Consider the following 24225-nt stretch of genomic DNA (forward strand, 5'->3'; position numbering starts at 1 on the left):
TATGATTTTAAAAAAGAAGCATACCATGGTCAGCCAAAATGATTATGTTCACACAATTGTGTAAATTCCGCTGTTTCAGGCCCTCCATCAACAATCCAAAGGTACTATCCACTAACTGTAAGGCTTTAAGTAACTAAAATCAAACAAACAAACAAACAAAAAACAGAATTAAGATAGTCTTCGTGAATTGTTTTAATTACCCAAATAATTACTTAATCAAGTAAAAACTAAATACATTCTTTTTCTCTAAAATGGTGGGTTTTTGAAATAGAATTTCAGAGCCCAGCACCCATGCTACCATATTTACCAAATACCAATTCCATAAATATCTATAAACAAAGGATTGAGCTGTATTTCCTATAAAGGAAAATGCTGTACAAGTCAATAAATACATGAAGCAATGTTAAATGTCAAATAAACACTTTTCAACTGTCAATGTTTTCATAAGAATTGCAACTAGTAGAAAGGGGGATCCCAGATAAGCAAAGGGCTATATTCATTCTGGAAGATCATGTGACAATGGGTAACCAGAGAGTTGAAAATGAGCATACTCTGGAATTTAATAATTCTACTTTTGGGCATTTGTCCTAGTAAATACTTAAGGTACACATGGAGATTATATGCAGAGATAGTCATCACATTGTTGATTTGTAATTTGAATCCTGGGGAAAATAAATTATAGCAATGCTTTAGAACACACACTCTACAGCCCTTACAAAACATTTTTAAAAGAACAAAAACATAGGAAAATACTCACAATAGTGAAAAACAAACTGTATACACACCCATATGTATTGCATAATTCTGATTTTGTCCTTAATATATTTAGTATTTCTTAGTAAACACACATGCACAGAAAACTAAAAGAAAATATATCAATTGAAGTTCATTATATTTTATTGTTTATATTCTTTGTCTTATTAGATTTTTCTACACACACACACACACACACACACACACACTACATTGCACTGACCTAAAATTTTAAGTAAATTTTGCTGATATAAACTTTTCAGTAATTTTTTCAGTAAATGAGAAAGTGTAACAGCATTAGATTGGGGAACATGTTTAATTTCTCATAATACTATAATAACAATAATTGTCTTTTTTTCCTCTACTCCTCCTTCTTTCCCTCCCACTCCCCACTGCTTCTCCCCCTCCCTTCTACTTCTTCCTATTCCTTCTTATTCTTTTTGAGAAAAAATTTTACAAGCCAGACAGATTTAAGAGATTCTGTGCATTATCTCATGAAATCCTCACAGCAAACAGGCATGAATATACTATTGTAACTTATGCTATTGGAACTTCCAGCTGTAAGGCCTGGAAACTTGAGGTTTAAAGAAATTAAATAACATATTCGTGGTCCCACTGTTAAGAGACAGGACTTAAACCATGCTGGACATGCTGCTAAACTCACCACTGACTCCAAGGTACTTTCCTGATCTTTCTGACTTGTCAATGAGGTTTCTACCTGTTTTCACAGCATAATATTCCCATTTACATAGTCATTCTACTCATTCCTCCAAAACACACTAAGAACCCATCTTAGCCTCCTATTCTAGCACCCTGGCACACTGCCACCATCTGAGTATGTATTTGCCTCCCAAGAAGGTCAGTACAAGATCTTCCATGTTTCCTAAACCTCTCAAGGTTTCTAAACCTGGAGACTTTTTTTTTTTTTTTTTGTATTAGAGATTGAATCTAGCAATACTCTATGACTAAGCTATATTCTCAGAGCATTTATTTTTTATTTTGAGACAGGGTCTCACTAAGGTATCCAGGCGGCCTCAACTTGCAATCTTCCTGCCTTAACCTCCCAAGTAGCTGGGATTACAGATATGCACCATTGCACCTGATTAATTAAAGTCTTTCACAAAGTACACAATCCATAAAACAAAATAGCAGCTTTGGTATGGTAAGGTAATGAACAAGGACATAATGCTTGCAGTGGTGAGGCAAACCAATTTGGGTTGTACACACCATTAGAAACTGTTTCCTCCCATGAAACCATGACTATTTACTCTTACAGTGGACCCTGTGAAAACAGTACAATCCTGGTATAATGATTAAGTGGCAAGAACCCTAATGAACAATTGTGCTTTGGATCCAGCAGGCCCTCTTTGTAAAGCTGATTTCAAGGCTATAGAAGATCCAGTTGGCAGGAAGCTCTCTACAGTCATTACAATGATCTTCTTTTCGAAAGGCACAACATCCTTCTGCACTTATTCTACCCCCCACATGGAGACAGAATAAGTAGAGTTCTTCAGTGTTCTGAAATTCACCCACCACATTCATGAATATAACCAACATTTAAGCCAATCTGTTATAAATTTTTCTTTTCTGAACTTTTTCTTCCCAACTTTTCATTCCATCTAATAAGTAATAATTTCTTTGTCAATAATGAATAACAGTTGAATCTTATTGAAGTATGTAGAACATCATCTGAAGTCATTCATAACCAGTCAGTCCACTCTGCAACCAGTTCATCTTCTATATTTCGACAATCATTGGAATGAATTTGGCATTAAGAAATTCTTGGTTTTACTATATTTCCAATGCCTCTCCTATCTGCCCCTGCCATCCAAATACTAACATCCTCTATTTCCTGCTTTCATGAAGCTTTTTCAAGTTATGTGATACCACAATAATCTTCCCATTTAAAATTGTTTAAGCTACCAAATTTTAATAATTCACAATTTTTTAACCTAATGGCCTCTTTTAACAACAACAACAACAAAAACCCTGATTATATATTTACTCATTATTTCCCTTATTTGTCATTTCAACATGGTGTTTGGCAGTAAAGGCACCATTTCTTTAACCCTAGAAATTCTTAGCACAATATTAGCCTTGTTTAAAGTAGGCTTTAAAAGGATAGCAGAGCAAGAAGTGTTTTGATAACGAAAAAATCTAGAACAATTTAATAAGCTTAGTGAGTGGACCAAAACAAACTAAAATAGTCTTTTTACTTTTTATTTTTATATCATATTAATCCTGAATTCAGGTATTTGATTAAAAATAACAAATAATAATAATAAAGTCATGAAGTCTTTCAAATTTCTCCATTTTGCCTCTTCTTCCTGAGTTTTAAATGAAGCTTGGTATGGAACCAACCTAGGTATCCTTCAACAGATGAATGGATAAAGAAAATGTGGTATATATACAAAATGGAATATTACTTAGCCATAAAGAAAAAGGAAATTATGGAACTAGAGACTATCATGCTAAGTCAAATAAGCCAATCCCCAAAAGCCAAAGGCTGAAAGTTCTATCTGATATGTGGATGCTAACACAAAACAAGGGCGGGGATAGAGACAACAGAAGTTCATTGGATTAGACAAAAGGGAATGAAGGGAAGGGAGGGGGGACAGGTATGGGAAAGACAGTAGAATAAATCAGACATAACTTTCCTACATTCACATATGAATATATGACCATGTAACTCCATATTATGTACAACTACAAGAATGGGAAGTTATACTCCATGTATGTATAATATATTAAAATACACTCTACTGTCATGTATAACTAAAATGAACAAATAAAATTTTTTAAGAAATGAAACTTGGACTTTATTCCTCCTCAGTTTTCACTATTCACTCCATCCTAAGAGTATCTCTACTTCCAGGCACCATCTATTTGCTACCAAACTTCTCTAATCTTTATTTCCTTTGAGCTTTAAATATTCATTCGGTTGCCTTCTGAACATATTCATTTGGATGTCCCTCTACTGCAAATAAGCAACTCTCTTCAACTTATTCGCCAGCAGTGTTCTCATTAATGTAAATGGATCCATCATTATCTACTTGCTGGAGTAAGATAGAAACCAGAAACTCATCATTTCTGTACCACCCGCCTCATCCACCTTATACCAAGTCACACCAAGTCTATCTCCTAAGTGAATCTCAAATGTATCTGTTTCTATCCATGATGGTTGCCACTACCCTAGTATCCAAGTTATTACTGTATCCCTTCTAGAATGTTGCAAAAGCTATTCATTTTCTCCCCACTTTCCCTCTATACAATAAAAATTATCTATAAATACACACAAATATGGTCCTTCATTTTCCTGATTATAACACCTCAATGCTTCCTATTGAATTTTTTGTGGCCTGAAAACACTTGCATGATTTGGTGCTGCCTTCTCTGAATTTCCTCTTAGCCCTCTCCTCTGGTTCCTAACTCTCAAGACATTGGTGGGATATTATACTTACAGAGGATTTCAAACTGTACCTGGCACAGAGTAGCATGTGATAAAGGTTAGCTGCTGTTATTTTTATTGTTATCATTATTTATGGAGTCATCTAACCACCAGATTGTCTGTGCATTTGTTCATTATGTGTTCCTCTGGTATCCTCAGCTTCTTCTTCAATTGGGCCATCTTCAAATTATGTTTCCTTTTTGTCACTCAGAGGAGACCCCACTAGCCAGTACCAATTCTCACCCCACTCTGGACCAGAACCTCTTCATAGACTTCTCAGGGCATTCAGATCTCTTCTTTTGCAATGCTTTTCAGAATTAAAACTTACTTGGGTGCTAAACTAGAGCACTGAATGGGGGTGGGAAGAAGGAACTGATACCTAACCTAAGCCAGCTATATTATAGAGGGCAGATAAATACAGATAGAGCATCCCCTCTCAAATGGTTAATCATATCAAACAATTAGACTAGAAAAAAAGAAATACTGAATATGTTTTAGTTCGTTACTGAATAATTTATCTTTAGAGTAAACTGAATTAGGGTAACATTCTGTGATATAGTCTAGAGTGGTACTGCAATACAGAAGAGGCTCACAGTCTTGGTGAGTTCTGAGTAGACTCACTGCTTTGTGATACTTTGTATTAGGAAGGAAGGAAAAAAAATTCTCTGATAAATAGCAAAGGCATGCAGCCAGATTACATATGCTTGCATTCCAATTGAGGACAATTCTTAAATGAGTTTCCATGGGATAGGGAAATGCCATCATACTCATGGGATTTTTTTTGCAGCTTTGCACTATGTCCAAGACCATAAATGCTTTGGTGAAGTTCATAACAGAAAATGACTTTTTTTTTTTTTTTTTTTGCTGAAAGCAGTATTTAAGGACTATATTTGTATGGAGAATCATAGCAGAATGTTCTAACTAATGAAGAAACTAATATTAGAGTCCCTTCCAATGATAAATATGGGCCCAGGAGGACGATGAATGTGCCCAAGGCAATAACATTGTCTAATTATAAGGAACTTATGAATGCAACCATGTATGAGTAGACAGCTGGATATACCACAGAGAACTTGCAAGTGACTTAGTTAGAATTGGGCCACATTAGCATGCCGAATTGACTCATGCAGTATCTAACCCTGATGTTTTCATTTTATGAAATAAAAGAGTGATACTGAAGTATTCAGTGTTTATTAAAAGAATCAAGATGTGGTTAATTAGTCAGTTGTCCTTTCTAGAATTTAAATTGTTTTGTAGTTAAAAAAGCAGAAATCTTTTTAGACTTTCATTTATTTTGAAACTGCTCATGTATTTATCAGATATATTTATGTACAGTAGAAATGATAGGATACTTTTTAAAAAAAATTTGTTGGGTAGGGTTAGATGGTTTTCCATTTGTTTTAAAAATAAAAACTTACTTTGCCACTGACGGGCCCCTCGTCATGTCCTGCAGAATCAGGCTCTTCCACATATATGGTATAAAAATTGGGCCTACGGGTAAAAATTGAACAGAAAGACATTAAAAATTTGGAATAAACCTGTAGCAAAATCTAGGGTTTTGTAGATCTTGAATATGCTAGCCACTCTTTTTCTTTCTGGCTTTCTCCATATTCAGGCCCGTGGTGGCACTTGGCCCCAAATGGAATTGGTTTCCTAACAGGAAGTAAATAAGACCTGCCAGTTTGTAAGCATTGGTCTGCCTGAGCTGTGAAAATCTGTCTTTTCTTACAGTTAGGACATCTCTGGGTGTGCCCAAGCCCTTTATACTTCCTAGTTTCTGACTTTTTGCTGGCTTTCTCTTCTACTACACCAAGCCCTTTTTTGGATGTCTGGTTTCTGGTGTGCTGTTTACTTCTAATTCCCTTTCAGAAGACTCTGACTCCAGCCTGTTATCATGGCCTTGTGCAAGCACCTGATTCCTAGGGTCTGTCCTTAGAAGTGAGTGTCAGATCCAGTTTCAGCTCTGCCCTACATCTTCCTACATCTTCCCACATCTCCCACATCTTCCTCTGTGATATTTGCCTCTTTTCTCTTGCACTGGCTCTATTTCTGCAGTTAATAGTCATTGTCAACCATGTCTTCAAGAGCACCAGACCTTAGAAATAACTCTTGAAAAATGCCCATTAAAAGGCAATAGCAAGTATTTTCAAAAATGGTCAGTAAGGATAAAGAAAGAATTCCATTTCTGGCCCAAATGTATCCCATTATGCCAGCACTTCTCTGATACTAGGTATTACCTTTCAGCTTTGGGTAGGTCCAGCCATTTTAATAAAGTAGAGACTCTCTCTCCATATGAGATCTTACTGGAAAAAAAAGAGTAAATATAATTTTAAAAACTTAATTGAATCAAGAATAATTCCATTCTATTCCTCCTCAGGATGATAGGTTAATATCTTCAGATATCTATTTTGTGATCCTATATGATCAAAATATTGAAAGGTATTCAGTATACCCAAAGGATCACTAGTTTCAGTATTTATATATAATACACTAGCAGCACTGTATAGTAAATGTACAATGCTTTGTTTCTTCCTTGTCCTTCTCTCCTTCAATTTTTCCCAACTAAACACTCAGTTTATTAATTTTTATCCAGTTATATATTTATACATATTGAGCATCTATTGACAGACACTATTTGTTCATTTGAAACAAAATTTATCAGTTGAGTAGACCAAAGATTATATTACCACAGAGGAAGACAAGAAACAAACAATATAGTTAATATGCAAATTCCATAGTATATTTAGGGGTGAAAAATGCTTTAGAAAAAAGAAAAACTACAGCAGAGTAAGAGGCCCTGAGAAACTGGGGTGAGAGTGATTTAGAATTCTAAATCTGGGTGTGTTTGAAATAAGACAATATTGAGAATTTTTTAGCACCACTGAAAGAAGTGAGAGCGTGGGCATGTGAATCCAGGGAAGAAGTCATCTCAGGCAGGGGGAAGAGCTGGTGCAAAGGCCTTACAGTGGAAGTAAGGTTGGTGTGCTGAGATCCACTGAGGAAGTCTGAGTGTGCATTAGGGGCAGCAGTCAGACAGCAGGTCTGAAGTGGTGGTTGTCATCTCACAGAGAGTCTTAAAGGCTTTTTACTCTGACTGATCCAGGGAGCCACTGAAATTTTTCATGCAAAGGAGTACCATAATTAGACTTGCATTTTAAAGAAATCTTTTTGGCTGGTTAAATAAGAATAAATTACAGTGGGGAAGAAGCAGAGAAATATATAAAGAGGCAATTGTAGAATATAGCTCAAACCAGAATGGTAACGCTGGAGATTCTGAGACTGCATTCATCTTTGTTGTGGTTTAGATTAGGTATTCTCCAAAAGCTCATGTGTGAGACAATGCAAGAAAGTGTAGAGATAAAATGATTGGGTTATAAAAGGTTTAACCTCGTCAGTGTATTAATGCCCTGATAGGTATTAAGTTGGAGGTAACTGTAGACAGGTAGAGTATGATTGAAGGAGGTGGATCACTGGAGGCATGCCTTTGGATTTTTTATTTGTCCTTATTGAGTGAAGCTGGCTCTCTCTGCTTCATGGTGGCCAAGGGCCATGCTCCCAGCTGCTTTCCTTGCATCACCTTGATCCCTAGGGAATAGAGTCAGCTATCTATGCATGGAGCCCCCAAATGAATTTTTCCTCCTCCACTTGTTCTTGTCAGGACTTTTGATCACAGCTGTGAAAAAACTGACTTAAACAATTGTGAATTACAACCCAAAGCATTTCTGACAGACAGAATGATAGATGAGAGAGAAGAAACAATGACTCCAAGGTATCTGACCCAAACAACCAGAAAAATAGAATTCCCATCAAGATTAAGACAAAAAGGGGCTGGGGTGGAGGAGCTCAGTGTAGAACATGTGATGTGCTTAGCATGCACATGGACCTGGGTTCAATCCCTAGCCATTAACAACAACAAAAAAAAAGACCAAAAAAAAAAAAAAAATCCTAATCATTTCTGCTTAGATGGGCCCTTATCTGAAAGTGTTTTAATACCCATTGTAATCCTTATATATTGTAGGAAAGGAGCCATTAATAGCCACATCTGATCCTGGCCAGTAGTAGGCAGCAGCTTTTAAACCTTGGTACATTGCTGTCAGCCATATCTATAAAAAGAGAAAACCAAGAATAAGTGAACATCAATAGGATAATTAGTTGGCATTGAAATGGTACAATTTATTGAAAACAACAATTTCAGCAAATTGTAATTGTAATTGCAAAACTTATAATAATTATTAAAACTTGTCTTTGCAGAGGCTAAAATATATAAATGTTCAAGTATCTGCCTCAAAAATTAAGAAATGTGGTAAAGCAGTAGGAACAGGTTCTTTTTTTTCAAACTGATGAAATTATAAGATTCTTCTTTCCCTTTAAAAGAATTGCAAAATATTATGAGGAAAAATCAGATAATTTTTCTAAGTAATTTCTAGATGGATATATTTATAATAGAAAACTCAAGTTTCAACATAAGAGCGAACAATAACAAATGTTGAAATTTTTCAAATAATAATAATAAATAGTGATGAAACACCTTCAGAACCCAGCCCTTGGAGTCAAGATGGAAAATTTAAAACTAAAAATGGAACAAGAAGATTGATCCATTATCACATAGGTATAATGGGGGGTACTCTGGATGCCATGAATAGAATGCTACATACTGGTTGCCCCTTCCACCAGGCTGGGTTATTTTTCTCCTTTGAAGAAAGTGAAAAATTCTTGTTGAGATGTACATCATACATATTATTGTCAATGATACCATGTGATTCTGGATACAAGCCCTAAAATGTAATTTAAAAAAAGAGTGATAAATAAAATTATTTTAGTAATTACTGCTTATTAAAGTCAAATGTATATTTAAGTTAAAAACTGTAAGATCTATAACTCACATCTAGGAAGGATGTCAAGTACCTTTCAATATAAAATACCTGGATCTGAACTCAAATATGAGGTTACCTAGCCAGATATAGACAGTTATTTTGCTTCTAGTTCTGCCATGGTATACAGTAGCAAACAAAGGACATTAGGTGGATGTTCTGCATTGATGGTGTTAGTAACTATTCATCAACAAAGTTGCCCATAATATAATAATAATTATCCACTGTTTATATTAGCAACAGTCATAAGAAATTTACTAGATAGCATCTTTCAATTACCAAATATTTGACTAAATGAGATTAAAGCTGGTTATCAGTGTTTTAGAAAGAGCCTTCCCAGTCTCTGTCCATCCTCTTTTCCATTCATCCATTCCTCTATCAATCCAATCATTCATTCAAATTATATATAGTCATTCAATTATTCTACACATTTTCATTGAATACCTATTATATCTCCTATAATCATAACTACTTTTAGACAGATTCTAGGGTTATCCATTCAGAATATCACTATTTATATGACATAGATATCATATAAATTAATAGCTTGTATATAATCTTTTATTCATATATATGTATGTGTGCATTATATGTATTATGTATTTATATTTATGTGTGTATATGTATATTGTCAATTCTTATTATTCAAGGTAGTTATGTTCTCTAACTTTGTGATGAAAACTGAATTACCAAATACTAAACCATTACTTCTAGGAGAAAACATAGGGTTAGGTTTCTGAAGACCTCTGGCATGACATTTTTGTGTATTGATTATTACATTACCTTCTCTGTTTCTGAAAAATGGCACTTATTTAATATATATTTTTAGCTCACTGTACCCATGCCTGAATGAAGTTTACCTAATGCACGATCTTCTCTGTAAGGCATGTCAAGGCCTTCTTGCTATAGGAACTATAGGTGGCACTTCAGCACTATGATTGGGGGCCATTTTGAATGACAAAATCACCAATAAGAAACACAAACATGAAAAACATGACTGTTGACATCATGAGAACTAAAACAAGAGGACAGGCATGCTGCTTTGTATACCTCAGCTGGGAACATGTGCATCAGGCAACTCACATGGCTCCTGGGCATATTCACAAATGACAAAAATGTGTGGATCAGTGGTTACAAATAAATTTTAGAAAGCAGATGAATTTGAAAACACAAAATCTGCAAACAATGAGGCTATATACATACAAACATACAATTATTTAAAATTTTAATCAGTCATAGTTATCATTCCATAGTAATAAAATACTATTATGCAAAATAGTAAAGACACAAATATCTTTTGGTGATAAAGGCTGAAGCAGAGGACTCATAAGATGTGTTCCAAATCTATAAATCTTAATTTTCCTTTGAGTTCATTTGAATAATTTCAGTTACATCTTTTCATGTATTAAGGAAAATTTACCCTTTTTAGTTGTTTTATCTAAAGAGATGTTGTTTATCTAAAGAATCAGTATGAGTTCATTCATGAAACATAAGTCTTTATTAAGTTAGACATCATAAAAAGACTAATGAAAACAACATTTCCACATCACAGTGGTGATGAAGTTTACCTAACCCATGATCTTCTCCATAAGGCATGTTGAGTCCTACTTGCTATAGGAACACCAGATGGCACTTCAGTATTATGACTGGGGGGCATTTTAAACAGGAAAATAACCGATAAGAAGCACATATAACCTACCATTCTCAGTAGACCTTCAGTTAAATAAAGGGCAATAAAAAGGCCAGAGGAGAAAGGTATTTCACAGAAGTTATTCTGGCCTCACACAAAGGTGAATTAACCAAATGCAAGGACACTCACTCATAGTTAATGTCTCACAGCACACTGCAGCCTCCTGTTGAACCATGCCTCCCCAGCTGAATTAGCCATGAACTATCATTGCATGTACTTGTGAAGTATGTGGCCTGGAATTGGACAGTTCTTGCCCAATCACATTTGTCTGACATGGTTGGTTTCCTATCTGTGGCCTGTTAGTCTTCCCACTGGGCAAAGCACTTACCGTGACAATGGTGTAATGATTTGGGAAGGTTTTGGTAGGATATACAGCTCTCATGTATTTTGAATGAATTCCACATGTTTCTGGAACAAAGTACAGTGAGAAATTAGAAAGATGTCTCTTCCTTAGAAATATCTTGAATAATTAAAAATCTGAACATGATCTGGGCACAGTGGCACATGCCTGTCATCACAGCTACTCAGGGAAGCTGAAGCAGGAAGATCACTAATTTGAGGATAGTGTGGTCAACTTAGTGAGACCTATGTCAAAATAAAACAAAAAGGGCCAGGGATGTAGCTCAGTTGTAAAGTGCTTTCCTAGCATGCACAAGGTCAGGGGTTCAATCCCCAGCACCATTAAACAAACGAAGAATAGCCTGAACATGAAGGGTTTTCCCAGTAAACTAAAGAGTGGATCGAATAGGGAAATAGGTTGAAATCCTGACCCCTAACTTCTTCCATTCCAAAGAATGTCAGTTTTTAGGGAAGGAATGAGATACATCAAGGCCAATAAAATTTTTCTGTGAAGAGCCAGATAATACATATGGTTTCTGTTGGAATAGCTCAACTCTGCCATGAAGCTACCAAAGCACTCATAGGCAATACACAAACTAATGAGCATGACTATGTTCTAATAAAATTTTATTGGTGGACATTTGAAACTTATTTTCATATTACAAGATATTCTTTTATTTAAAAAAACATTTAAAATGTAGAACAACTCTTAGCATATGACAGGCAATATGAAATCAAGCAGAGCAAGCAGGATTTGGCCTGTTTGGATTGCTGATCCCTGAGCTAAAGGTAATCTAAATTATACACTTAATTTGCTTTTTCTTTCTGACTCTGGTCATTACAGTAAGAATCTCTACATATCATGGCTTCTCAGCTTATTATTCTTATATGTAAAGTCTCCAACATAATAAAAATCAACACAACTGTCTAGGTAACTAAAGAGGGATTTGACATGTACAATTATATAAGCCCATGCCAATAGTAATGTTTGCAAAATGAGCTAACTTTACTGCTTATTATTTTCAATTCAATTCCCATTTGATCTGTAAAGTTTCCTGTACTCTGTTGTTCACATAATATGGCATTAATTTTGCTTTCATTGTTCTGTTATTTTCAATCTGTGCAGTAACCTTGTTCAAGGAGGTCAGAGCTACTGGAGCACATTGCTATTTCTTTTGCAGCAATAAAGTCCAAGAAATTTTCCATACCCAAATCCCACTGCCTCTAATTCTAAAGGAAAGTTTCCCAGTTATAGACTCTATTTAGGTTAAAAAAAAAAAAGTAAAATTGTTGGGCAAAAAGTAACAAACTTGCAGCTGGAAACAATGAATGTTTTCCCAAACAAGCATGTGGTTGGTCTCCTTCCCAGCCTCTGTTCAGTATTTCCAATACAATCCAGGAATTTCTTCCTTCAGAATCTAGTCCCTATAAAGTTCACTACATAGGACCATTTGATAGGAAACAAGGAGATGGGGAAAAGGGAATTCAAAAAGTTTACATTTTTAATAGTCACGCCAGATGATCCTGATATACCTGAGTTTGAAAGCTGCTCTGACACTTGATTTATAAGGCATGATTTAAAATTAAAATAAACTTTATTTTTCTCTTTTTGTCAACAACATCAATAAATAATTCATGTCTTCAGTTAGGAGAAGACACATTTAATATTGTTGAAAAGTCGTATGATAAGAAAATATAAAGGGGGCTAATCCTCTTGCATAATTGAAGAATTTAAGTGGTTGAAAAAGTTATAGAATGAACCAAGATATAAAGTCAGTTTTTTTTTTTTATTTCCTTGGGTAGCAAACTCAAATTCTTTAATGCCTTAGGGTACAAAATAACACATAAACTAAGCCATAGTGTATAAAGTAAAATGTAAACTAAGCTATAAGTACAGAGTAAACATGACACTGTTCTAGTTATAATGTTCTAAACAGGACACATCTCCTGACTACCTATAGACCCAGGTTACTATTTTGCATTTGAATCAGGCTACTGCAGAACAGTCCATAAGAAACATGGTCTTCCAAAACTGTTTCTTCCAAAACTTAATAATCAAATTTATGATCAAATAGAATACTATTGGAAAGATGTGAAATAAACCAATGAGTAGTTGTTTCTGTAGAAGAAAAAAGAAGATGATCAGGAAAAAAGGTATTTGTTTTTACTATATATACTTTAATATTGCTTTGAAATGTATACCATATGCACAATTTACTTCTAGAAAACCATTTGTGTGTGTGTGTATGTGTGTGTACATGCACACGTGTATGCATACTTATGAGGAGTACTGGCGATTGAACACTAGCCCTTGTTTGGCGAGCTCTACTTTTGAGTTGTATCCCCTACTCTTTTTATTCAATTTTGAGAGAGTATCTCACTAAGTTGTCCAGGCTGACCTTGAACTTGTGATACTCCTGCCTCAGCCTCCCAAGTAACTGGGATAACAAATATGCATCATCATATCCAGTTACAAAATCGTTTTTTAAAAAAGAAAATACTGAACAAAAATAACCTGAAAATATAAATGGGACACACATATGTAACTAGGCTTACAATAGTTATATACTACAAGAAGGAACAGAAGACTAAATGGATGAATAGATGAAGTAGCCAAAGAATATGCAGATCAAAACTACAATGTAGTTTTTACAAAGTGTTATTGATTATGGTATTCTTACAAATGGAAAACATAGAAAATAGCTCAGCAATATTCATAGGTCAAAATAGGTACTTTTCATTTTACACATTTTCTTCTGAAAATACTAGCCATATGGTTGACCTGTGTCACTTCCAGCACTCAAATCAATAAGTTCTGCAGAACCTCTGATCTTCCCAGTAGTTGCATGTCTGCATCCAAACCCTTGGCACATAGATGATAAAAGGTAGAAGGAAGACAGAAATGATATCAGTAATATGGCAGAATAGGAAGCTCTGGGGTCTTCTTCCCACCACAGACATAACCATTTAATAGCAATACATGGATCAATTCCCTTTGTGAAAAACCCAGAAACTACTTCAGAGTCTCCTGTAGACCAACAAAGTGTGAAACCAGCCATATCAAAACTAGTAGCAGAAGTGGAAACATATCTTTTTCATAATCCCCATCCTTAGTAGGTCTTACACAATTTGGAGGGAACCCCAAGATACTGTCATACTATCTGGTAACAATCCCAGTTTCTCCCCAAGAGGGAAAGAACTGAACTAGATGTTTACTATCCAACTTTCCAAGTGCTATAAAAGGGACTAGCTTCTATCTCACTGTCTTGAAGAGTGGGTGGGACCATAAAGTAGGGCCCTGGGGGATACAGTGAACAAAGAGGAGGTTTAAACTAGCATGTAGACATTTGCTGTAGCTCCTTCCTCTGATTTAGCTCAGAGTGAGTAAGTAATAAACTATAACTTCTAGCTTCTTCCTGAGGAGGAAAAGAATTAGACCACATGTCCATTGCCATAGTTTTCCAGAGGGTTCCCAAAGGCCTGCCCTCTGTCTTTTCAGTCTTATAGCACTAAGAGGACCCAGCGTAGGTAAAGAATCTGGGAGCCAGTTACCACAAAGACAATGATTTGATCTAACATGGTAGTAATCATATCCTCTCCCCCTGGCTCATCACTGAGAAAACAGACAATACCCCTAATATTTCAAATTATTCCTGGGAACAGAAAGAGTTAGAGTGTTTAAAGAGTGTCTAATGATCTAACTTCTCTGGTGGCTGCCTGAGGAGCTAGTTTCGGTCTTGCTTATCTCAAAACATTAAGAGGACTTGGCATACACCAGATTAGGGGGTGGGGGTAGACCTAAGAACAAAGAAAGAAGATTAAACTAGCATAAAGTTTTGAGGAACTTCCAGAATCTCTGACCAGATTGATTGATGAGGGTTTCTTTTACACAAGGCCAGTCTATTAAGATTGGTGTCTAATGTATAGACACCAACACAGAATATAAAGGAAAAAAAGAAACAAAGAAATATATTCAAAACAAAGGAACAAAATTAATCATAAAAATTGAACCCAATGAAGCAGAGAAGTATGATTTACCTAACAGACAATTCAAAATAACTATAATAAAAGTTCTCATTGAGATGAGAAGAACATGTATGCACACAATGAGAATTTCAAGAATTTTTAAGAGACAAACAATATTGAAAAGTACCAAATGGAAAACAGGGATCAGAAGACTATAATAACTACACTTAAAAATGAAATAGAGGAGTTTAATTGCAAACTAGATAAAGAAGAAGAAACAACTCCAAACTCAAAGACATGTCTTTGGGAAATATTCATACAGAAGAGTAAAACTAAAATTTTAGAAGGAGGAAGAGGAGGAGGAAGAGAAGAAGAAGAAGAAGAAAAAGATTAAGACACTTGTGGGACACCATCAAGTAGACCAACATATGCAGTATGGAATTTTTTAAAGGAAAAGAGAAACAGAAAAAAAATCAGAGAGTGTGTTCAAATAAATAATGGCCAAAAGCTTCTAAATATGAGAAGAAAATGAACATGCCGGATTAGGAAATCTAAAGGATCTCCAAAGAGATGAACTTTAGGAAGTCCACATCAATGCAGATAATAACCAAATTCTCAAAAGACAAAAAAAGAATTTTGAAAACAGCAAGAGAAAGGTGACTCCAAAATATGAGGGAAACTCTATAAGACTATCAGCAAAATTTTCAGCAGAAACTGTAAAGCAGAAGGGAGTGGAATACAATAGTCAAAGTACTGAAAGAAAAAAATTTAAAAACTGCCAAGTAAGAATGTTCTCTCCAGCAAAACAGATCTTCCAAAAATGACAGACAGAAATAAAAGCAAGAGAGGGTGGATGGGGATACTTTTCCATACAAATAAAAGCTGTGGGACTTCATCACCACTAGAACTTGCAGAAGTAGGAGTTCTTCAACTTGAAACAAAGGACACTACACATCAAAACATAAGAAAGTATAAAATACAGTGCTAAAGTCAAATATATAGACAAATGCAGATGCTATATTATTGTAAAGGTAGTAGATAAGTCATTTTAAATCCTAGAATAAAAGTTAAAAGCATTAAAAATAATTATAAGTAAATGATAAATTTAGATATATAATATAAATAGTTATGAATTGTGACATCAATAACTTTATGTGTATTAGGGAAAAGTAAAAGTATGGAACTTTGGTAAGCAACTAAAATTATCAGCTTATAATAGATTGTTATCATCACAAAATATTTCATGTAAGCACCATGCCACAAAAACAATATCAATAGAATTTACACAAAAAAATGAGAAAGGAATCAGAGCATATAAATATATTTTGAAAATGAAACACAGAGGAAGAAAGCAAGAGAGGAGAAGAGGAACAAAAGTATTACAAGCCAAACTAAAACCAACTGACAAGATGGCAATAGGAAATTTCCATATCAATAAATCTATAATTGCATTAAGTATAAAGTGATTAAACTACCTAATAAAAAGAGAGTGGTTAAATGGATTAAAAAACAAGATCCAAGTATATGCTGACTACAAGAGACTCACTTTAGATTTAAGGCTGAAAATTAAAAAATGGAAAAAGATGTTCTATGCAAATGGTATCCCAAATAAAGCAGAAATGACTATAATGATATGAGAAAAAAATAGACTTTAAGTAAAAATCCCTCAAAACAGACAAAGAAGGACATTAGATAATGATAAAAGGGTCAATCCATCACCTAGATATAATAATTACAAATAAATAAATATAATAATTATATATGATTGCCAAATTTAGCTCTTAAATACATAAAGCAAACAATGATAGCTCTGAAAGGAAATATAGGTATCAATATATTAATAGTAAGAGATTTCACTATCCCACATTCAATAATGAGTAAAAACAACCAGAGTCCCCCACCAAAAAAAAAAAAAAAAATCAATAAAGAAACAACACACTTAAACAACACTACAGATCAAATGAATCCAATAGATGTATAGAACATTCAACACTAAAACACATTCTTCTCAAGTACACATGAAATATTCTCCAGACGAGATCACATATTGAAACAAGTCTTAACAAACTTAAGAAGATTGGAATTATAACAAATGTCTTCTCTAACTAAAATGGAATGGAATTAGAAATCTATTTTAAAGGAGAAATGGAAAATTTACCAACATGTGGAAATTAATGCACAACCAATAGGTCAAATAAGAAATCAAAAGACAAATTTAAAAATATCTTGAGACAAGACAAACTAAAATTAAAACACAATACACCAAAACTTATAAGAAGTAACAAAAAGTAGTACTAAGAAATAAATTTATAACAATAAATGCATACATTCAAATAGAATTTCAAATAAACAACATTTTTTAAAAGAATTTATCCTTTATTTTTTATTTACTTGTTTTTTATGTGGTGCTAGATAAAACCCAGTGTCTACCTCTGCTAGGCCAGCACTCTACCACTAAGCTAGGGCCCCAGCCCAAATAATCTACTTTTACACCTCAAAGAACTAAAAAAGAGAACAAACTAAACACAAAATTTCCAGAAAGAAGGAAACAATAAAGATTTTAAAAGAAATAAAATAGAGAATAGAAAACAATAAAAAAACAATAAAATAAAAAGTTGTTTTTTGAAAACAATCAAAATTGACAAACCTTTAACTCGATAAAATATGTAAGATTCAAATTAATGAGAAAAAAGAAATACTACAACTACTAATGCGGAAATAAAAAGAATCTTAAGAGGCTACTGAGAATAATTATATGCCAACAAACTAGATAATCCCCCCAAAAAACTGATAAATTCCTAGAAACATATAACCCACCAAGGCTGAATCATGAAGAAATGGAAAATCTGAACAAATCTGACTCTAACTAGTAAGAAAATTGAATCAGTAATCAAAACCTTACCAAAGAAAAGCCCAGGCCCAGGTGGCTTTGTTGGTAAATGTTTACCAAACATCTGAAGAACTAATGCCAGTTTTCCTAAATTCTACCCAAAAATTTCAAACTCATCTGATGAGGCCAGAATTAAAAATCAGAGAGACACTGTAAAGTAGGGAAAATTTCGGACCAATATCCTTCACATGTAAAAGTCCTCAACAAAATATTAGCAAACCAAATTCAACAGCCCATCGAAAATATTACACACCAGGATCAATGGGATTTATCCTTGGGATACAAGGATAGTTCAACATTTGAAAATTAATTAATGTGATATTAACAAAATCACATTAACAGAATGAAATTCACATCACATCCATAGATGCAGAAAAAGTGATAAAATTCAACATCTTTTCATGATAAAAACTCTGAACAAACTGGGAATAGAGAGAAATTACTTCAACATGATGAAGTCCATATAGGAAAATCCCTTTGCTAACATCCTACTAGTTATGACTTGAATATGAGATGTGTTCCTTTGTTAACTCAGGAGTATTCAGAGGTAAAATGATTAGATTATAAGAACTATAACCTAACAGGTGGATTAATCCATTTGCTGGATTAATTATTTGAATGGACAAACTAGGTAGTAACTATAGGCAAGTGGGGCATGGCTGGAGGATGTGGATCACTGGGAGCATGCCCTGGGGATTATATATCTTGTCCTCCCGGCTCTTTCTCTCCCTTCAATTTTTTTCTATTCACATCTCTATTTTATTTTTATTTGTTCTTTTTAAATAAACACAACAGTGGAGTGTATTTTGACATATTATACATACATGGTGTATAACTTATTCTAATTAGGATCCTAATCTTGTGGTTGTACATGATGTGGAGTTACCCTGGTTGTGTGTTCATATATAAGGATACTAGAGAAATGCAAATTAAAACTACACTGTGATTCCATCTCTCTTTTTTAGTTGCCATGAGGTAAGTAGCTTTCTTCTGTCATCCTTTCATCGTGGTGTTCTGCCTCACCCAGACCCAAAGTGATAGAGTCAACTGACTCTGAAACTATGAGTCCAAAATAAACTTTTATTCCTCTAAGTTTGTTCTGATGGGTGTTTTGGTTATAGCAATGTAAAGTTGACTAACATGGTACTCAATGGTTATAAACAGAAAGCTTTTCCACTAAGATCAGAAATAAGGCAAGAATGTACATTCTCTCTACTTCTATTCAACATAATAATGGAAGTCCTGGCCAGGGTAATTAAAGAAGAAAAAGAAATAAAAGAAAGCTGAATAGGAAAAAATAAAACAAAATTTCCCTATGTGCAGATGACATTATATAATATATAAAATCTCTAAAGACTTCCCCCCAGCTCTGAGAACCAATAAAAGAATTTAGCAAAGTTGCAGGATACAAAATCAGTTTGGTTTCTATGCACTATTAATGAACTATCTGAAAAAAAATAGAAAAATCCCAATTATCATAGTATAAAATAATAAAATATTTAGGAACAAACTTAAAGTAATAAAAGACTTGTAAAGTGAAAATTACAAAACATTAGAGAAGGAAATTAAAGAAGATTGAACAAAAGGAAAGACATCTAGTGTTCATGGGCTGGGAGACTTATTATTGTTAAAATATTCATCCTACTCCAAAGTGTTTACAGATTCAATGCAATCCCTATCAAAATCACAATGGTCAGTGTTTACAGATTCAATGCAATCCCTATCAAAATCACAATGGTCACAAGTCTCAGGTTCAATCTCCAGCACCAGAAAAAAAAAAAAAAAACACAATGTTGTTTTTTACAAAAATGGAAAATAAAATTCTAAAATGTATATGTACCATAAAAGACCTCATATAGCCAAACAATCTCAAAAAAAGAAAAGAAAAACTGGAAGCATTGCACTTCCTGTTCTCAAAATACACTACAAAGATACAGTAATGAAAATAGTATGGCACTGGCACAAAGATATACATATAGATCAATAAAACAGAATAGAGAGCCCCAAAACAAATCCATGTGTGTATGGTCAATGATCATCAGCAAGCATGCCAAGAAAACACAATGGGGAAAGGATATATCTTCAAACAATGTGTTAGAAAATTGGATGTCCACATGCAGAAGAATGATCCTGAATCCTTTATACTAAACAAGAGCATCAACTCAAATTAGGATTAAGGATTTAAATGTAAAACCCAAAACTGTGAAACTTTTAGAAGGAAACATAACAGTAATCTTGGCAATGATTTCATGGATATGACACCAAAAGCATAGGCAGCAAAAGCAAAATTAGACAAGTTGGACTATATCAACCTTAAAAGTTCTACATAGCAAAGAACTGATCAATAGAGAGGAAAGGCAACATATGAAATGGGACAGAATATTTTCAAATCATATATCTGATAAGAGTTAATATCAAAAATTTATGAGTAATTCCTATAATTCAATATCAAAAAAATGAACACACCTTTAAAAATGGGCAAGATCTTGACTACGCATTTCTCTAAAGCAGACATACAATAGCCAAGAAGTATATAAAAAATGTCAGTGTCACTAATTACCAAGAAAATGCAAATAAAACTACATGAAATCTCACCTTACATCTGTTCAGATACTTTTCAATAAAAAAACAGTATGTGTTGCCAGGAGGATGGAGAAATTGGAATCTTGTACACTGTGTGGGAATGCAAAAATAGCTGCTAAGGAAACAATATGGAGGTTCCTCAAACAATTAAAAATAGAACTTCCATAAGATGCAATAATCCCACTTCTGGATATATATATCTATATCTATAGATATAGATATAGATATAGATAGATATACCATTGTGCTTATAGATAACAATACTATATTATACACTTAAAATTCTAAAAGGGCAGATCTCAGTAACTGTTCTCATTAAAATAAAATAGAAGACAGAGCAAATGGTACTTGCAATGGAGAACTTGTTAATTAATCTCTAAAACTCTGCATGTTAACTGATATCAGAATCTTGAAAAGATATCAGTAACTACCCTGTTCATTGCAGAACTATTCAGAATAGTCAAAATATAGAAGTAACCTAAATGTCTATTGACAGATGAATGATGAATAGACAAAATAATAGCAGTAATAATGTGATATATATGTATAAATAAACAACCATATTTATTTATAATTTATTAATATAGTTTACATACACAAGTAAGTATATTTATTTACATTAGGTATATTTATAAATACTTATACATATGTTTACTTATAAATATTTTTATTTATACATATAATGAAATATTTTATTCAGTCTTTAATAAGGAATTTTGTAATGTGCAACATATGGATGAATGTTATATTAAGTAAAATAAATCAATCAAAAAAACAAAAAATACCACATAATTCCACTCATATGAAGGTATCTAAAGTAGCCAAAATTGCCAGGTATGGTGGCGTTGCCTGTAATCCTAGCTACTTGGAAGGCTAATGCAGGAGGATTATAAATTTGAGGCCAGCCTGGACAAGTTAGTATGAACTTGTCTCAGAATAAAATAAAAAGGGTTGGGATATAGCTCAGTGGTGGAGTGCTCGCTTAGCATATATAAAACTGGATTTAATCCCTAGGATGACAAAACAGTTTTCTGATCTTGGCTCTGGCCCTTCAATATCTGCTGCCAATCACACTGAGACAATAAATATGGTTACCTCTTAGAATGTAATTCTGAGAGCCACATCCTCATACACTTAGTAGTTACTGATATGACTCACTTCCCTTAGTATTAGTTCATGCTCAGTTTTTATAACCACTGTAGTCCACCAATGGAAGCTTGAAGGGGCACTAGAGATGGGGCACTGGAGACTTGGTTATCATTGACACCTTCTATGACAAATCTCACTATCCCAATTCTATTCTATCATGTTTTACTGGACATTCTACAAAGGAACCGGAGATTAGTTTGCCTTGGGAGACCTACACAGTAATTTCTTCATGCATTTGCAGATTGAGATAATGGCTATATGTCTAAAAACATATTTCAGAAATCAGAAATAGGAAAGCTCTCAATGGACAAATATTTAATTGATGTCATTTCTAATTCTTGATGGAATGAGAAAAATCAAACAATTCCATTTGAAAAGAATTTCAGTTCATCCTGGCTATTAAATTCCCTTTTGAACATAGGATTAGATATTCAGATTATCAAGACAAATTTAGATAATGAAATAGTTAACTTTTCAGGCCAAAGTAAGTTAACAGTAAGTGCAAGTCCTGGATTTGGAAAATTCTCCATCTCTTTGCTAAAGACCTGCCTCAGAGAGTAAGAGAGAAGCTGAAGACATAATGCACCTTGTTTTTCAGGAAAAAAAGTAGATAATCTTTTTATAATCATGGCATTTTAGAGCTGGAATTAACAGATAAAAACATTAGTATTAGACCTAGTCCTCTAATTTTATGAGCGAGGGAAATGAAGCCCAGAAAATTCAGTGACTTACTCAAGGTCAAACAATATCAAGTTGTTTTTAATCATTTGGAGAAAAATAAAAACTTTAAGTCAATCAAATCATTACAAAAATGGAGAACATTGGGAAAAAAAGAGGGTCTTGGTGAAGAGAGACAAAGAGAAGAAGTGCAGGGAATAAATAGTATGGGCCCTGGAGCTGGCCCTCTGGTTGTGTCCCTGGGCACTCAACTTCCTTTTATTATTACTTTATCAAGTGTGTGCAGAGCCAAGTGCCCTGATGCAGAAACACAGTATTGTGATAAAGATGATAATAAAAACAAAACTTAAAATGATGTAAAACCATCGAATGTTCTCACAGTAAATCTATAAGGTAGTATAGATCCATGGAAAACAAGATAACATGTTATGAATGAAAAAGGTAAGGTAAACTTGCCTGAGATCACACAGTTGGTAAAAGATAGAGTCAGTTTCTAGGAAGTTTGATTCCAGAACTGGAAGGAGATCCTGTATTTCAGAGGATCTAGGGGCATATTAGTAGACGCTGGATCTGTCCAGTTCTCCTAAGCTCCTTTAGACTTCTGTCCTCTGCTGAGACTCAGAACCCAGTTCTGACAAATGCCACTTTAGAAATGGTATACACAACAAATTTTCAAAGCACATAAGTTATATTCAAATGTGAAACAAATAAATAAAAAAAGATGAGCATGCTGCCAAAGAAAAGTATGAGGATCCACAAACCATGAGAATCCCTCCTACTGAAATACATAGATGTGTGGTAAAAACATCAAGCACTGAAAGGACCTGGGATAATACAATCCACCAATGCTAAAGGTCAGAAAGAAAGTTGCTTCATCTAAGGATTTGCTGACAAGGTGTTTATCATTCACATTCTACTAACTGCAAAGGACTTACTCAGTTTATTGATATGAGGAATTAAAATACTCCATGTGTCTAAATATTCAGCTCTAAAGCCATCCATGGAAAACAAGATAACAGGTGGCAGGTCAAACCTGAAAATGGAAAACAAAAAGTTTATCCATGATTTTAATTGATAAAAACAAAAATATACTTTTCAGTACTACTTGTAATTCTCTGAATTAGGAAATGCTTAGAAAGGAGAGTAAGAAAAGTTCAGAGTCGAGTAGGAACCATTGAATTTCAATGCAATTATATTATGAAATTTAGAAAATTGTTTAGGGGATGTTTTATCTTAAAGTTCTACATATTTGACTTTGTATTCTAATATCTCAGAATATTAACATACTCCTCAAAAGCATTTCAATCTCTTCTTTTTAGACTGGTAGTTAAGGTAAAATGATTAAAGATGGCTTTTGGATTATAGCTAAAGGCTATTGTTATTGTTGTTTAATTTAATACTTTTTCACTGTCTTTGAGTTTTATCCATATGACACACACGTACACACACACACACACACACACATATTCACAGGTGTATGTATATCCTGATAATTTTTTTCTAACTGAACTCAGCCATGTTGACATCACCAAGATCAACATCACTGGCACCCCAAAGTTGCCCCTGGTACTTCCCTCTAGTCAGTAAACTCCACAAACCACAGCCTCAAATCAGGATGAGCAATATCTTGACTTCTAACAGCATAATTAATTGTACCTACTTTTGTACTGACATTTACATGTAAATTGAATGACACAGTATACATTTCGTTAAGTCTGGATTTTTAAAAATATTTTTTTAGTTGTAGATGAACATAGAGTATCTTTATTTTTATGTGGTGCTGAGGATGGAACCCAGTTTATCACATGTGAGAGGCAAGCGCTTTACCACTGAGCTACAGTCCCAGCCTCAAGTCTGT

At 34.0% G+C, this 24225-nt stretch overlaps 1 protein-coding gene across 1 annotated transcript in view; it reads right to left on the reverse strand.

Annotated features, from left to right (window-relative positions):
- Enpp3 (ectonucleotide pyrophosphatase/phosphodiesterase 3) overlaps window positions 1–24225 on the reverse strand; it is a 79967-nt gene that overhangs the window by 40140 nt on the left and 15602 nt on the right. The window contains exons 6-12 of the mRNA XM_027938500.2: window positions 23303–23400; window positions 11091–11170; window positions 8857–8976; window positions 8195–8304; window positions 6439–6504; window positions 5620–5692; window positions 25–133 (exon numbers count right to left, since the gene is read on the reverse strand). Of these exons, the coding sequence (XP_027794301.1) occupies window positions 25–133; window positions 5620–5692; window positions 6439–6504; window positions 8195–8304; window positions 8857–8976; window positions 11091–11170; window positions 23303–23400 (656 nt within the window). The remainder of the gene's footprint in view (window positions 1–24; window positions 134–5619; window positions 5693–6438; window positions 6505–8194; window positions 8305–8856; window positions 8977–11090; window positions 11171–23302; window positions 23401–24225) is intronic.

This window comes from Marmota flaviventris, chromosome 6 (assembly GCF_047511675.1).
Source record: "Marmota flaviventris isolate mMarFla1 chromosome 6, mMarFla1.hap1, whole genome shotgun sequence".
In the NCBI taxonomy this organism is placed as follows: Eukaryota; Metazoa; Chordata; class Mammalia; order Rodentia; family Sciuridae; genus Marmota; species Marmota flaviventris.